This window comes from Coregonus lavaretus (assembly GCF_964263955.1).
Source record: "Coregonus lavaretus genome assembly, contig: HAP1_SCAFFOLD_514, whole genome shotgun sequence".
Lineage (NCBI taxonomy): Eukaryota > Metazoa > Chordata > Actinopteri > Salmoniformes > Salmonidae > Coregonus > Coregonus lavaretus.
In genome coordinates this window covers 242,753-258,546 of record NW_028156187.1, presented here as the reverse complement: position 1 = coordinate 258,546, position 15,794 = coordinate 242,753, and the positions used below count along the sequence as shown (strand labels likewise).

Below are 15,794 nucleotides of genomic sequence, written 5' to 3'. Positions count from 1 at the left end.
GGAAACAAACAGAGCAAACAGAACCAAACGGGGAGGTACCTATATTAATTTATTTTCGTTGCAAAATGTTTTCCGTTTAGAGTAAACTGTGTCCGTTGCAAAACGTTTTGCAACAGAGGAGACGTTTTGCAGTGGAATCCGCGTAATGAATATACCCCAGGCTAGCTAGGTAAATGCTACGTTCAAAACAACAGGGAACTCGGAAAAATACGAGGTCAAATCATGACGTCAGTGATCTTCAGGTCGGAAAATCGGAGCTCTAGAAAGAGGCCCGACTTCCCGAGTTGGAATTTCGAGTTGGATGACCGTTCAAATCGATTTTCCCAGTCGGAGGTCGTTTTTTTCCGAGTTCCCAGTTGTTTTGAACACACTGAAATCGGAAGTCGATGGTTTCCGAGTTCCCAACTATTTTGAAAGCGGCAAAACTCACACTCTGGTCACGCTAGCAGCGCGGTGACGAACTTATCAGTGAGCTAAAAAACCGTGTTCTCGCTCCTCATTGGTTGCGCTCCATGTTCTTTTACTTTACTGTTATTGGTGGTGGGGCTTTTATTTTGAAAAGTTCAAAATTCGGAAACGGAACACGGGCGTTTTGCGCTAATGCTCTTCCAGTTCAAAGTTCGACTGCTTTGTCCTTTCGTAGAATCTGTTTCTTGTTTACATGTCTACGATTGCAGCGTGAGTGACGTACGTCGGAAGCTGAATAATCAAATGGTTAATGTCAGCTAAGCTGTCAAACTGTGTTCTAGAGATATCAACAACTTCCCTGAGCAAACTGGCTACATACGGCTCTAAAAAAGAACGATCGGTGAACTAACTCCGTGAACCTCAATTGTATATTCTACAACACTGAACCTAAACCAATAGTCACCATGGATCCTCTCTACACTTATAGACTACTACCACCAACATACACCAACACGAAGGACCCTGACTACACTTATAGACTAGTGAGGCTGGAACTGGTAGACTGTTGGCAAACTGCAGACCTGAACATCATCATCAAACAAGAAGAGGAAGAGGAGAGCTCTCTACAAGTTGAAGAAGAAGAAGAAGAAGAGGAGGAGGAGGAAGAGGATAGCTCTCTACAAGTTAAAGAAGAAGAAGAGGAGGAGGAAGATCATGCTTTCATGGTCAAAGTAGAGGAGGAAGAGGAGGACAAAGCTCTTGTAGTTAAAAAAGAAGAAGAGGAGGGTGGTTTTGCAGTCAAAGAAGAAGAAGAGGAAGAAGCTATTGGGGTTTTTATTCTTCCTGGTATGTACAGATAATGTGTACGTCCAAAATGGCACCCTATTCCCTGTAGAGCCCTATAGGCCTTGGTCAAAAATAGTGCACTATAAAGGGAATAAGGTGCCAATTGGGACGTAAACCAATATTGAGTGTTTGCTAGTATGAACCTTAGCACGGTACTGTTATTTCTTCAGATTTAACCAAAGACTCGTTATTTCGTTGACACAGACGGAAACTGCAACCAGTGGCCTGTCAGTGGGAAGAGTCCCTCTGTGTCAGAAGAACCACAACAACAACAACAACAACAACAACAACCAAAGAAACAACAACAACAGCCCCAGGAACCCCACCACTCCCCTCTGTACTGCCCCGACTGTGGGAGGAGCTTCATCAGCCCCGGGATACTGAACGTGCACCGCAGAATCCACCAGAGCAGAACAATCCACACCACCACCACCGGTGAGCCGCCTCACTACTGCCGTGACTGCGGCAAGACCTTCGACAGCGCCCAATACCTCAACAAGCACCGTTTGGTTCACACAGCAGAGAGGACGCACCACTGCTCCCAGTGTGGCCGGAGCTTCCTGAGACTCCAGCACCTCAAAGACCACCGGAGAACCCACAGCGGAGAGAAGCCTCACTACTGCTCCGTGTGCGGGAAGGGCTTCACCAAGGGCCGAATGCTCCGGACACACCAACGTCTGCATGCCGTGGAGGGGGCTGACGTCGGGGATGGGACGGGGGAGGGTAGTGGGGTGGTGATGTCAGCGATGGGGCGGAAGAGAGCTCTGAGAGTTCTAGCCGGAGTGGATTACTACTACTGCTCTGAGTGTGGGAAGAGCTTCTCCAGTTCAGCCTATCTTAAGGTGTGTCAACTATAGATCACTCTAAAGAAAGGCCTACATCTGCTCCCATTGCCACCTGTATTGACAAGCGTATATTTACATTTACATTTTAGTCATTTGGCAGACGCTCTTATCCAGAGCCACTTACAGTAGACAACCACATATCTTAGTCATAGTAAGTACATTTTTCCTCAATAAAGTCAGCGCTAGTAATAATAATAATAATAATAATAATATGCCATTTAGCAGACGCTTTTATCCAAAGCGACTTACAGTCATGTGGTCAGACATGTTTACGTCCAGTGGGCCGGCCTTTCAGTTATGTTTATGTAGACTTTATTAGCCCAGCCCCTTTTTAAGGATGTGCCGTATGACCACAAATGTTTCTACAAATGTCACGCTGTCATGCAGTTCCGAGACTTGGCCAGTAGGTGTCTCCCATAGAAATAGAATGAATAGAATGGGCGTCCCCGTTCAAGTCAATGATGGCGTAATGGGTGGACTAGCGGTCAGTTTGCCAGTCAAATTGCCAGGGTTGGCAGTTCCAAGCCCGTTCGATTCATTACATTTCTATGGCGTCTCCAAATAATAATGTACAATAGAAAACCTTGGGCGAGTTCAGCAGGACGCAATGTTTTGAAACGTTCAGATAGAAATAGTCTATCTAGAACAAACATGCCTCTCTGACATGTAGCATAAGGAACCTCGTCGGCTCTATTCATGGCATTTCTATCCGCAAAGTTCGACAACTTTTTGGCTACTGAACGTAGCCCTGTTGTCTCAATTTTGATGAAACCGAAGGATGCGTTTCTAACCACAGAGGTCCTATTAAATTAAGTTCTAATATGTAATTCAATGTTTCTGTTTCAGGTGCATCAGAAGGCGCACACGGGAGACAAACCCCACCAGTGTGCTCAGTGTAAGAAGACATTCGGCACGTCATGGGGTTTAAAGGTCCACCGGCAGACTCACTCTGGAGAGAAGCCCCACCAGTGCGCCGACTGTGGGAAGAGGTTCTCGGACCTGCGCAGCCACAAAGCCCACCAGAGCACCCACACTGGAGAGAAACCATACACATGCCCTGTCTGTGGAAAAGGCTTTGCCTGGCAGAAGAGCCTACAGAAACACCAGGCCACACACAGCAGCAGTGGTGGTGGAATCATAGAAGTACATATAGAATAATGTATGATAACCTGGAGGTTTTCACTCCAACCCTAATCTAGCACCTGATTCTAATAACCAGCTGGTTGATAAAATGAATCAGGTTAGTTACAACTGGTAGTTGAAGCTACGGGACAGGAGGGTAGCTCTCCAGGAACAGGGTTGGGTTACAGGAGGATAGCGCTCCAGGAACAGGGTTGGGTTACAGGAGGATAGCGCGCCAGGAACAGGGTTCGATTACAGGAGGATAGCGCTCCAGGAACAGGGTTGGGCCCTGTTTTGGTTTATCATGTCACATCACCTGGATTTTAATCTTTATTTTAAGCCTTTTCCAGAAATGAGAATTAGACCAAAAATAAAAGCGATTGTTTGAGGATGATGCTGGACCATGTGACTTAAAAAGAAAAGGGGACAGTTTGATTAAAAGCTTTAAATAAAGGTTAAAATCCGAGACACCTGTTATGATTAACCAAAACACAGGTCCCTAATTATAGAATCTCTATGGGGGAAACACAACTCCTGCTCTCTCTTGGATGAGGGAATGCTGTTGTGTCAGGAGGACTGTTATAAATACATCAAAATATCACATAAGTATGTGACTTGTAATTATATATTTTAGATGTTTATATTCATACACAAATGACAGAATGTACAACACAAATGTAGTTTGTAATCCTAGTTTATTTTTTCTCTCTCAAAGTGTTCTTTGGATGGATTGTGCAACAGGTGATGGCTATCTTTTTGTTCCAACACCGAATGCACTCACTATAACTTGGTGTATGAGTAATGTTTGGTTTGGATCTGAAATGGATGTGATAGTAGATGGTGAAAACAGAGATGGTCAGTTGTTGCTCTCCGATCTCATTTCTCTCTTTAATTTGTAGCTGAGTTCAAAGCACATGCTAACGTCTGGCAGCATAACAGTTTCCCACATATTCACGTCTTCATATCAGCTTTGAAGCATCTTTTCAAGAGGAGATCTGGCATTGGATCTGGAGGGTGAGCAAAACCACTATATTGAGCAGTGGAGGCTGGTGGGAGGAGCTATAGGAGGACGGTCTCATTTTAATGGCTGGAAAGGATTAAATGGAATGGGGTCAAACGTGGTTTACGTATGTTTGTTGTGTTTGATAGGTTCCATTTATTCCATTCCAGCCGTTACAATGACCCCGTCCTCCTATAGCTCCTCCCACCTGCCTCCACTGATATTGAGGTGTGCTTCCCCCTCCAAAACATGGCTGTAGTTACTAGGTACACTACTTTAACAGATAAAGTGACATACAGATTTTGTCTCATTTCATGACTGTTATCTTAATTGACTGGTTGTAGGTTGTACTGATTAATTGTATTGACTAACATGGTTTATTGGTAACCTTTACCCAAACGTGATTGCCAACAGATTTGTCCAAGAGAAACAATTCACATCATAAGCTAGGTTTCCATCCAATTGTCGACAGATTTCCATGCGAATATTCTAGAATCAGCATAAAGAAAATATGCGCATTTTCCCACCAGTGGTGTTTCCACCAAACTGAATTGTTGCGAATAAAAATCAGTGCGTGATGACGTAGTGCACGCAAAATGTAATTTTTCCGCGTAAGTTTTCATGTACCCAATAAAAATCGAATGTTCAATGTGTTTCCATCGCATTTTCAATTTAACAAAAACTGTTGCGTTAAATAGCAAATATGCCTAGTCTGGTTTTGGCCCGTGCGCTCTAGCCAACAGGTCGCAGATATAGTGCGGGTAGGTTAGTCTACAATACATGATGAGATTATGGATAAGAGCGAGAATATTTTGATTTGTCAAAAGGCAATCAAGCATCGATCATCATGTCACCAGAATAAGACCCTCGAAATGTATTGGAAAGGAGCATCAAGCTCATCACCTTGCACTTTCACCACACTGTGAAGTTCACCATCATTTATTTAATCTGTAGCCTAATAAACTGCATGCTTTCCTCCCGACGAGTCATAGTGGGTGGACCACACACCATGTCATCGCGTAAGTGACTCCAAATGTACTTCGATATGACAGTTACTATATCAATATTTGCACATAGTTGTTTCCACCGCCATTTCTCGCATAATTAATTTTACAGACACAAAAAGATCCCACCATGTCGACGAACAAATGATTTGTCGGCATTTATAATATTGTATCTAAACTACGTGTTTCCATCACAGCTGTCATGATTTTTTTTTTTATATACAGTATGACGTTACACACATAAGAACAGCGGAAGGAAACTTGGTTAAACACATGCACACACATAACATTTGTCTTTCATGTAATGTCCGTTTCTAAACAACTTCAAAAATGTCTCAAAACGATCATTCTACCTGCAACTTAAAAATTCAAACAGAGCATTGACCTTGTGTCTGCTCAGTGCAATGACAACATTCAGATAGAAATGTTGACATCACCACTGAGGAGGGCACCATGACGTCATCATCACAGAACGAGTAGAGTGCTAGCAAAGTAATGTTATTTATTTTAAAACAATGGTGACACTTTCCAATAATGTGATCGATGGCATCACTGAGGAGGGTAAATATATCTGTCATGTAATGTCTGTTTCTAGCCAACAAATTTTTTTTCTCTATAAACATTCCATTAAAAAGCATCAGGACATTACATCATCATCATCATCATGGCGTGACGTAGAGTAGAGCTTGTCCTCGTCCTCTATATTATTGAGTCCGCTACGTGTGGTGCTGTGGTCCGGGTTGAACTTCATGTGTTCCTTCAGCTGCTTCAGCTGATAGTAACTCTTCCCACAGTCATAGCAGTAGAAGGGCTTCTCTCCTGTGTGAATCCTCTGGTGTACCTTTAACTCTGAGGACGTGATGAAACGCTTGTCACAGTCTAAGCAGGGGTAAGGCCTCTCTCCTGTGTGAGTCCTCAGGTGCACCTTTAAAGTAAAAATACAAAATATAAATGTATTAATTAATAAAAATTTCAGCATATTGTAAACACAGTATTATGTTGTGTAACTGAAAAAAATACTAAACTGTATATAGTTATATTGTACCTTTAAGGTCCCCTGAGCGCGGAAGGTCTTCTCGCAGTAGGAGCAGGCGTAAGGCTTCTTGTCAGAGTGTATTCTCTGGTGGAGCTTGAGGTTGGACAGCTGTCTGAATGCCTTGCCGCAGTGGGAACAGCTGTGGGGCTTGTCCTGGCTGTGGATCTTCTCATGGACCCTGGAACAACAGGTAATGCAAGAACACTGGTTAAGTAGTAGTAGTAGTAGTAGTTCACTTGAATATCCCACGATGGGAAATTGGTTTGTGACATAAAAAAAAAAGACGTGACAACATTGAATCATAACAACAGCAAATACAGTTTAATGTAATAACGTTCAATAGCGTAAAACATTTGTTTTCTTTTTTAATTGCCGGATGTCGTAATAAAACTGTCTAACGGATTACATAATAATAACTTTTTCCAAGATAAAAACATAACTTATTACAATGTCCGGTGGTTATTACGTTATCAGGTGAGTAACACCTGAGCACATATTCATAAAGCATCTCAAAGTAGGAGTGCCGATCTAGGATCAGGTCCCTCGGTCCATTCATAAAAATCTAAAAGACAAAACGATCCTGACCCTGATCCTAGATCAGCACTGTGAGATGCTTTATGAATACTGGCCCTGAGTTACCTGAGCTCGCTGGAGGAGGGGAACTTCATGGGGCAGCTGGTGCAGTGGTACGGCTTCTCTCCTGTATGGATACGCTGGTGCTTCTTCAGATGGCCAGACTCTACAAATGTCTTCCCACAGAAGGGACAGGAGAATGGTCTCTCTCCGGTGTGCCTGCGCTCGTGGGATTTCAGGTTCCCTGTTTGGGCGAAGCCCTTCAGATCGAATCAAATTTAAGATTCATTTAAAATCACAACACACTTACAGTGGGGGGAAAAAGTATTTAGTCAGCCACCAATTGTGCAAGTTCTCCCACTTAAAAAGATGAGAGAGGCCTGTAATTTTCATCATAGGTACACGTAAACTATGACAGACAAATTGAGAAAAATTCCAGAAAATCACATTGTAGGATTTTTTATGAATTTATTTGCAAATTATGGTGGAAAATAAGTATTTGGTCACCTACAAACAAGCAAGATTTCTGGTTCTCACAGACCTGTAACTTCTTCTTTAAGAGGCTCCTCTGTCCTCCACTCGTTACCTGTATTAATGGCACCTGTTTGGACTTGTTATCAGTATAAAAGACACCTGTACACAACCTCAAACAGTCACACTCCAAACTCCACTATGGCCAAGACCAAAGAGCTGTCAAAGGACACCAGAAACAAAATTGTAGACCTGCACCAGGCTGGGAAGACTGAATCTGCAATAGGTAAGCAGCTTGGTTTGAAGAAATCAACTGTGGGAGCAATTATTAGGAAATGGAAGACATACAAGACCACTGATAATCTCCCTCGATCTGGGGCTCCACGCAAGATCTCACAAAATGATCACAAGAACGGTGAGCAAAAATCCCAGAACCACACGGGGGGACCTAGTGAATGACCTGCAGAGAGCTGGGACCAAAGTAACAAAGCCTACCATCAGTAACACACTACGCCGCCAGGGACTCAAATCCTGCAGTGCCAGACGTGTCCCCCTGCTTAAGCCAGTACATGTCCAGGCCCGTCTGAAGTTTGCTAGAGTGCATTTGGATGATCCAGAAGAGGATTGGGAGAATGTCATATGGTCAGATGAAACCAAAATAGAACTTTTTGGTAAAAACTCAACTCGTCGTGTTTGGAGGACAAAGAATGCTGAGTTGCATCCAAAGAACACCATACCTATTGTGAAGCATGGGGGTGGAAACATCATGCTTTGGGGCTGTTTTTCTGCAAAGGGACCAGGACGACTGATCCGTGTAAAGGAAAGAATGAATGGGGCCATGTTTCGTGAGATTTTGAGTGAAAACCTCCTTCCATCAGCAAGGGCATTGAAGATGAAATCGAGGCTGGGTCTTTCAGCATGACAATGATCCCAAACACACCGCCCGGGCAACGAAGGAGTGGCTTCGTAAGAAGCATTTCAAGGTCCTAGAGTGGCCTAGCCAGTCTCCAGATCTCAACCCCATAGAAAATCTTTGGAGGGAGTTGAAAGTCCGTGTTGCCCAGCGACAGCCCCAAAACATCACTGCTCTAGAGGAGATCTGCATGGAGGAATGGGCCAAAATACCAGCAACAGTGTGTGAAAACCTTGTGAAGACTTACAGAAAACGTTTGACCTGTGTCATTGCCAACAAAGCGTATATAACAAAGTATTGAGAAACTTTTGTTATTGACCAAATACTTATTTTCCACCATAATTTGCAAATAAATTCATTAAAAATCCTACAATGTGATTTTCTGGATTTTTTTTTCTCATTTTGTCTGTCATAGTTGACGTGTACCTATGATGAAAATTACAGGCCTCTCTCATCTTTTTAAGTGGGAGAACTTGCACAATTGGTGGCTGACTAAATACTTTTTTCCCCCAATGTATGCCAGAGTCTGGAGTACATACACTGAGTGGACAAAACATTAGAAACACCTTGCTAATATTGAGTTGCACACCCTTTTGCCCTCAGAACAGCCTCAATTCGTTGGGGCATGGACTCTACAAGGTGTCGAAAGAATTCCACAAGGATGCTGGCCCATGTTGACTTCAATGCTTCCCACAGTTGTGTCAAGTTGGTTGGATGTCCTTTGGGTGGTGGACCATTCTTGATACACACAGGAAACTGTTGAGCGTGAAAAACCCAGCAGCGTTGCAGTTCTTGAAACACTCAAACCGGTGCGCCTGGCACCTACTACCATACCCCGTTCAAAGGCACTTCAATATTTTGTCTTGCGTCTCAATTGTCTATAGGCTTAACAATCCTTCTTTAACCCGTCTCCTCCCCTTCATCTACACTGATTGAAGTGGACTTAACAAGTGACATCAATAAGGGATCATAGACAGTCATTACAATGAGACCGTCCTCCTATAGCTCCTCCCACCAGCCTCCACTGCTCAATATAGTGGTTTTGCTCACCCTCCAGTTCCAATGCCAGATCTCCTCTTGAAAAGATGCTTCAAAGCTGATATGAAGACGTGAATATGTGGGAAACTGTTATGCTGCCAGACGTTAGCATGTGCTTTGAACTCAGCTACAAATTAAAGAGAGAAATGAGATCGGAGAGCAACAACTGACCATCTCTATTTTCAACCATCTACTATCACATCCATTTCAGATCCAAACCAAACATTACTCCATACACCAAGTTATAGTGAGTGCATTCGGTGTTGGAACAAAAAGATAGCCATCACCTGTTGCACAATCCATCCAAAGAACACTTTGAGAGAGAAAAAATAAACTAGGATTACAAACTACATTTGTGTTGTACATTCTGTCATTTGTGTATGAATATAAACATCTAAAATATATAATTACAAGTCACATACTTATGTGATATTTTGATGTATTTATAACAGTCCTCCTGACACAACAGCATTCCCTCGTCCAAGAGAGAGCAGGAGTTGTGTTTCCCCCATAGAGATTCTATAATTAGGGACCTGTGTTTTGGTTAATCAGGTGAAAGCTGTGTCATGGAAAGAGCAGATGCTCCTAATGTTTTGTCCGCTCGTGGCGACGAATCCCGTCTCTCTCTGTTTCCCCTCTACGTTCCGACTCTCACGGTCCATAAAAACAATAAAATATTACAAATGTATTTTTAAAATCGCAAAACACTCTTTACAGTAAAACAATCACATGACAAGAAGTAAAAGCCAACAGTCAGTAAAAGGGCTGAATAAAATAACCGACCTTTCCACACACCTCACAGACGTAAGGTCTCTCCCCCGTGTGTGTTCTCTGATGGGTCTTTAAAGCAGCCAGTATGGTGAAGCTCTTGTCACAGTCTGGGCAGGGGAAGGGTCTCTCTCCTGTGTGGGGGAGGGCACAAAACACACAAGTTATTGAACTTGAATGGCAGATTTTTAAAAGTCCACTAGAATGACCTTAAACAATTCAACCAAAAGTGGACAAAACTTTGGGAAAACGTTTATTGACCTGATTGGTTTAGAACCCCACTCTTGATTTTCATTTGATTGAACTTTGAAAAGAAAGGCAGGCTAAATACTTTCGAAGAACCCAATGAAATAACCTGTGTGTGTGAGTGTGTGTCTCCTCAGCTCGGCTGGTGAGCAGAACCTCTTGGTGCAGGCTGGTGCGGAGCAGGGGTATGGTCTCAGTCGGGTGTGGATGATCTGGTGTTTGTCTAAGCTAACAGTGGTGGATAAACGCTTCCCACACCTAGAGCAGGGGAACGGCCTCTGACGACCTCCTTTGGTCTTCGTGGCCTTTAGTCCCTGGCTCCTCTTCTCTCCCTCCTCCTCCTCCTCCTCCTCCTCTTCCTCTCCGGATGCAGGGTCCTTGTCTGATGCCCCTCCACCGGCAGGGCCAGACCTGGGGTTGTTGTTATGGCGCGGGTTGTTGTTGTCAGGGGTGGCTCTAGGGCCGTTGTCAGGGGTGGCTCTAGGGCCGTTGTCAGGGGTGGCTCTAGGGCCGTTGTCAGGGGTGGAGTCGTCAGAACTGTGGCTGGTAATGTCAGAAGTGGGGCTTGGGTTGTCATCTGAGGGAACAGGGAAATCTCTGGTCAAAATCAAAATCAAATCAAATCTTATTGGTCACATACATATATTTAGCAGCTGTTATTGCGGGTGTAGCGAAATGCTTGTAAGGCTTAGTAACCATGGTAGCTCCTCTGTGATGCTGTACTCACTAGGCTGTATAAGATATACTATGGCTTCTTCCTCTTCCTCCTTCTTGACACTGAAGAGCCCTGAAGGAAACACACAATATCTAATTCAGTGTAAGTTGTAAATAAACAAATCACTAAGAAAAGGGTAGGCAAGAGTACCTTGACTTGGGTGAGACACACCCCCTATCTCTTCCTCCTCTTCTTCTGTTTTCACATGGGCAGAACTCAGGCACGTTGTTAGGGGCCCACAGTCCTCCTGCTTCACCACCCTCAGGGTCTGAGTTCCTTGGTCTCCATGGATACCTTCGGGCCCAGGGGACCCTGGGAGTTTGGTCTCCTGAGAGAGAAGAGAACAGAGGTGGATTTGGCACATGCACACTTACTCAAAAACTACGATTGTTTCCAGACAATACATTTTTTTGGTTACATATAATTATTACTATTTTGTACTTATTTCGAAGCACATACCGGCCGGAACGCCAGTAATGACGATAGTTGCTCAGCGAAACTCCATTCTTCGAACATATTTTAACATTATTAAATTTGAAAAAATGGTGAATAGCATGTTGAATGGCTGCTTCCTGGGCTTAAAGGAGAATCGCAATATTCAACGACTCCTTTGTAAGCCCAGATTCTGGTTCATTCTACATCATGCCTGAACATGCATCTACACATATTCATTGATGGAAACTGCTAGCCTGGTGGAACCAACATGATCGCTGCATTGACCATTCTAGCTATTTCACTTCACTTATGTGAAGTGAAATAGAATGGCGAACGTATCGAGTAGACTGCTTCCACCAGGCTAGGAAACTGCTGCTTTGTTTAGAACTGGCCGCTGAACTGAGCACCCCCCTGCATTAGGTCTGTTTGAGGGTTTATGCGTGATAAAAAAAAAACATACGCCCACCTTCGAAACATTATACACGTTATATTTGAGTTTTTTGTTATCTACTCACCACCACGTCCATTGTATATAGCAGTGCTCTTAAAAAAGCTCAGAATACGAAACAAACTGGTTGTTTATTTTTTTCTTCCCGCTTCCGCCTTAGTGTCGTCAGACATGTGATCATGTAGACGCGATAGACGAGAGTAATCAACTACCGCGTGTGATCAAGCTAGTATCTTTTACTTCTGTCTTTTTACTGTTAAGCTAGCAAGTTTATAGTTAGCCGAAGGTAGCTTATTATCTTCCCATTTTTGCATTTGCTAATACAACTGTTCAGCTATCAACTTCGCTTTTGTCTTGCATGCATCGGCCACAGGACTTCGTTGAACCGTAACTTTAGCAGAACACCGCATATTCTGTACTGGGCAAAGTCATAAGCCTAACAGGCTAACAGGTTTAGCTACCGTTAGCCATGGCCCTGTCCTGTGTGACATGACAACTTTCATGACCTGCTAATGATTCGTGTGTAATCTCAGTGATCCTGTGATATTTCTGCCCGGTGGACCATCTTAACAGAACACCATGGATGAGGTGAGAGGGAACTCAAAATATGAGTGTAAAGATTTCATGTAGCTAGCTAGTTAGCTTGCTGGCTTGTCGCCTATGCTGTCAGTTGAATTCTTGGTGTAATAACATTGTCGTTTTTTAGTTAATCATATAGTCACCCTTTCATGTGTCTAGCTTTAACAGTGTTGTTTCGCAACGTGAAAGAAAGCAGAAACAACTTCTTGATTTGAGGAATCTTTACTTTAGTATCCGGCAGGAGACAATACAGCAGCAATGAAGCAGTGTAGCGATGTTCCTAACTCTGGGTCCAGCGGAATAGACTGAACCAAGTGCTGAGTTTGTATCAATTGTTTACCAGTAACAATGTAGCCTAGCCTGTGCTGTTCTCTACTACAGGAGTCTGTAGACCAAGCGACCAGTCTGTCTCCTCCTCGCTACAACGCTGGAGCTGACTGTAACCATGGTGACCAGAGCTCACTGTTGAGCCAGCAGAAGATGGTGTCGGAAAACCACGATTATCTCCAGCACCATCAAACACTGGCCTCAAAAGTTTCAGCGGAAGAGGAAGAGGAGGAGAGAGGAGTGCGGCGTGAGTCTGATGTCAATGTAGTACAACACAACAACCTCAAAAACACAACATCATCCACTAAGAAGTCTTTCCCCTGCTCTGTGTGTGGACGACTCTTCACTACAAAACAGTCCCGGGACCGACACATGAAGACCCACACGGGAGAGAAGCCGTTCCACTGCACTGTGTGTGGGAAGAGCTTCTCTCAGCAGTCCTCCTTTAGGATACACCAGAGGAGCCACACGGGGGAGAAGCCCTACTGCTGCCCTGAACCTGACTGTGGGAAGAGCTTCTACCAATCAGGAGCCTTGTTGAGACACGGAAGGAGTCACGCTGAGGGGTCTACTAGACTAAGAACTGCTGCAGATGTGCTGCCACACCGACAGGAGCTGCTCGTCCAACGGGACGATACCAGTAGCAAGGTGGGGAAGAACTAGGGCTGCGTCCTCAATTGGCACCCTATTCCCTATATAGTGCACTACTTTTTTTGACCAGGCACCAGGGCCCATCCCTATGATAGGGTGCCATTTGAGACGTAGCCCTAGACAACTAGCTGTACAATAACTTTTCATTGTTGCTTCGTTTTAGAATTCTAGACTTCAGGCTGCTGTGGATGTGCTGCCAGAGCAAGAGGATGTCCGTCTGGCCCAAGGTACTGATGGGGGTGGTTTATGAAGACATGTTGCTAGCCCAAGGTACTGATGGGGTGGTTTATGAAGACATGTTGCTAGCCCAAGGTACTGATGGGGTGGTTTATGAAGACATGTTGCTAGCCCAAGGTACTGATGGGGTGGTTTATGAAGACATGTTGCTAGCCCAAGGTACTGATGGGGGTGGTTTATGAAGACATGTTGCTAGCCCAAGGTACTGATGGGGGTGGTTTATGAAGACATGTTGCTAGCCCAAGGTACTGATGGGGGTGGTTTATGAAGACATGTTGCTAGCCCAAGGTACTGATGGGGGTGGTTTATGAAGACATGTTGCTAGCCCAAGGTACTGATGGGGTGGTTTATGAAGACATGTTGCTAGCCCAAGGTACTGATGGGGTGGTTTATGAAGACATGTTGCTAGCCCAAGGTACTGATGGGGTGGTTTATGAAGACATGTTGCTAGCCCAAGGTACTGATGGGGTGGTTTATGAAGACATGTTGCTAGCCCAAGGTACTGATGGGGTGGTTTATGAAGACATGTTGCTAGCCCAAGGTACTGATGGGGGTGGTTTATGAAGACATGTTGCTAGCCCAAGGTACTGATGGGGTGGTTTATGAAGACATGTTGCTAGCCCAAGGTACTGATGGGGTGGTTTATGAAGACATGTTGCTAGCCCAAGGTACTGATGGGGTGGTTTATGAAGACATGTTGCTAGCCCAAGGTACTGATGGGGTGGTTTATGAAGACATGTTGCTAGCCCAAGGTACTGATGGGGTGGTTTATGAAGACATGTTGCTACTGTGCAAATAAACAAACAAACACACATCTTCATTTGCAAATCATATTCAGTTGAGTTGCTGGCCCTTTTTGAGGACCACAATATACACTGAGTGTACAAAACATTAAGAACATAGACTGACCAGGTGAACCCGAGTGGCGCAGTGGTCTAAGGCACTGCATCGCAGTGCTAGCTGTGCCACTAGAGATCCTGGTTCGAATCCAGGCTCTGTCGTAGCCGGCCGCGACCGGGAGACCCATGGGGCGGCGCACAATTGGCCCAGCGTCGTCCAGGGTAGGGGAGGGAATGGCCGGCAGGGATGTAGCTCAGTTGGTAGAGCATGGCGTTTGCAACGCAAGGGTTGTGGGTTCGATTCCCACGGGGGGACAGTATGAAAAATTTAAAAATAATGTATGCACTCACTAACTGTAAGTCGCTCTGGATAAGAGCGTCTGCTAAATGACTAAAATGTAAATGTAAAGCTATGATCCCTTATTGATGTCACCTGTTAAATCCACTTCAGTCAGTGTAGATGAAGGGGAGGAGACAGGTTAAAGAAGGATTTTTAAGCCTTGAAACAATTGAGACATGGATTGTGTATGTGTGCCATTCAGAGGTTGAATGGGCAAGACAAAAGATGTGTCTTTGAACGGGGTATGGTAGTAGGTACCAGGCGCACCGGTTTGTGTCAAGAACTGCTTCTGGGTGTGATGTTGTCTCTGGCTGGAGCAGACTGCTACTGTTAATGATCTAATAAAGTACATCAATACATTTCCCCCCAAAATGTTTCTAGGTACAGGTAACCATAGCGACCAGGGCACGCAGACTCAGAGTGGGGGGTCAGTGAAGCAGCAGGACAGCGGTCAGACAGACGGACAGATCAGGAGAGGTGAAGAAGAGGAAGCCGGTGGTTTAATCAACTCCGAGGAAGTTGGCTGGGATCCTCCTCATCTTGGTAAGAAGTGGTGGAACCCTGAGAAGAGTTTGATTCATACATCATAATCACTATGGCTGCGTCCCACATAGCACTCTATTCTTTATAAAGGGCACTACTTTTGACCAAGGAAACAAGTGCACTATATAGGGAATAGGATGCCATTTTTGTCCGAAGCCTATGAGACCTATGTGTCATTACTGCTATTTAATGTGGGTCCTGGAGACCCACAGGGTGTTGTTGATGTGTCAAGGGCATGACGATCAGTTGAATTAGGTGTGTTACTGCTGGGACGGAACAAAAGTCTGCACGCCCAGCGGGCTTCCAGAACCGAGGTTGGTTGGGCTTCCAGAACCGAGGTTGGTGGGCTTCCAGAACCGAGGTTTGTTGGGCTTCCAGAACCGAGGTTGGTTGGGCTTCCAGAACCGAGG

General features: G+C 44.5%; 3 protein-coding genes across 6 annotated transcripts in view; 2 read left to right on the top strand and 1 right to left on the bottom strand.

Moving 5' to 3' along the window:
• Positions 1-615: 615 nt before the first annotated feature.
• Positions 616-4,250, top strand: LOC311126689 (uncharacterized protein). The gene is made up of 3 exons (XM_084200684.1): positions 616-1,254; positions 1,459-2,096; positions 2,946-4,250. Exons 1-3 carry the CDS (start codon positions 873-875, stop codon positions 3,255-3,257), a joined length of 1,332 nt encoding a protein of 443 aa, XP_084056810.1. The 5' UTR covers positions 616-872; the 3' UTR covers positions 3,258-4,250.
• Positions 4,251-5,066: 816 nt separating this feature from the next.
• LOC311126688 (uncharacterized protein) lies at positions 5,067-12,043 on the bottom strand. 3 transcript variants are annotated; one of them, XM_084200681.1, is made up of 9 exons: positions 11,936-12,043; positions 11,136-11,313; positions 10,998-11,057; positions 10,380-10,847; positions 10,040-10,158; positions 7,376-7,435; positions 6,901-7,094; positions 6,271-6,439; positions 5,067-6,150 (listed from the first exon to the last, which is right to left on the bottom strand). In XM_084200681.1, exons 1-9 carry the CDS (start codon positions 11,945-11,947, stop codon positions 5,863-5,865), a joined length of 1,548 nt encoding a protein of 515 aa, XP_084056807.1. In that variant the 5' UTR covers positions 11,948-12,043; the 3' UTR covers positions 5,067-5,862. The 3 variants fall into 3 exon arrangements, with proteins under 3 accessions (XP_084056807.1, XP_084056808.1, XP_084056809.1); XM_084200682.1 differs by lacking the exon at positions 7,376-7,435 and having other exon boundaries at positions 11,936-12,026; XM_084200683.1 differs by lacking the exon at positions 7,376-7,435 and having other exon boundaries at positions 10,052-10,158; positions 11,936-12,026.
• Positions 12,044-12,120: 77 nt separating this feature from the next.
• The window catches only part of LOC311126687 (uncharacterized protein), a 31,183-nt gene continuing 27,509 nt past the window's right edge, over positions 12,121-15,794 (top strand). For both annotated transcript variants that reach the window (XM_084200680.1, XM_084200679.1), the window contains exons 1-4: positions 12,121-12,456; positions 12,829-13,422; positions 13,589-13,652; positions 15,223-15,384. In XM_084200680.1, coding sequence (XP_084056806.1) covers positions 12,448-12,456; positions 12,829-13,422; positions 13,589-13,652; positions 15,223-15,384 — 829 coding nt within the window. In that variant the 5' untranslated portion in view covers positions 12,121-12,447. The remainder of the gene's footprint in view (positions 12,457-12,828; positions 13,423-13,588; positions 13,653-15,222; positions 15,385-15,794) is intronic.

What these genes read in the sequence shown, in the direction of transcription:
- LOC311126688 (XM_084200681.1), bottom strand. An exon ending in TGTGTCTCACCCAAGTCAAG is followed by an intron (nt 11,058 to 11,135) that starts GTACTCTTGCCT and finishes TGTTTCCTTCAG; the next exon opens with GGCTCTTCAGTGTCAAGAAG. An exon ending in GCGCTCAGGGGACCTTAAAG is followed by an intron (nt 6,151 to 6,270) that starts GTACAATATAAC and finishes TTTACTTTAAAG; the next exon opens with GTGCACCTGAGGACTCACAC.
- LOC311126689 (XM_084200684.1), top strand. Translation starts at nt 873, where the DNA reads ATGGATCCTCTCTACACTTATAGACTACTACCACCAACATACACCAAC. An exon ending in TGGGGTTTTTATTCTTCCTG is followed by an intron (nt 1,255 to 1,458) that starts GTATGTACAGAT and finishes TCGTTGACACAG; the next exon opens with ACGGAAACTGCAACCAGTGG. An exon ending in CCAGTTCAGCCTATCTTAAG is followed by an intron (nt 2,097 to 2,945) that starts GTGTGTCAACTA and finishes TTTCTGTTTCAG; the next exon opens with GTGCATCAGAAGGCGCACAC.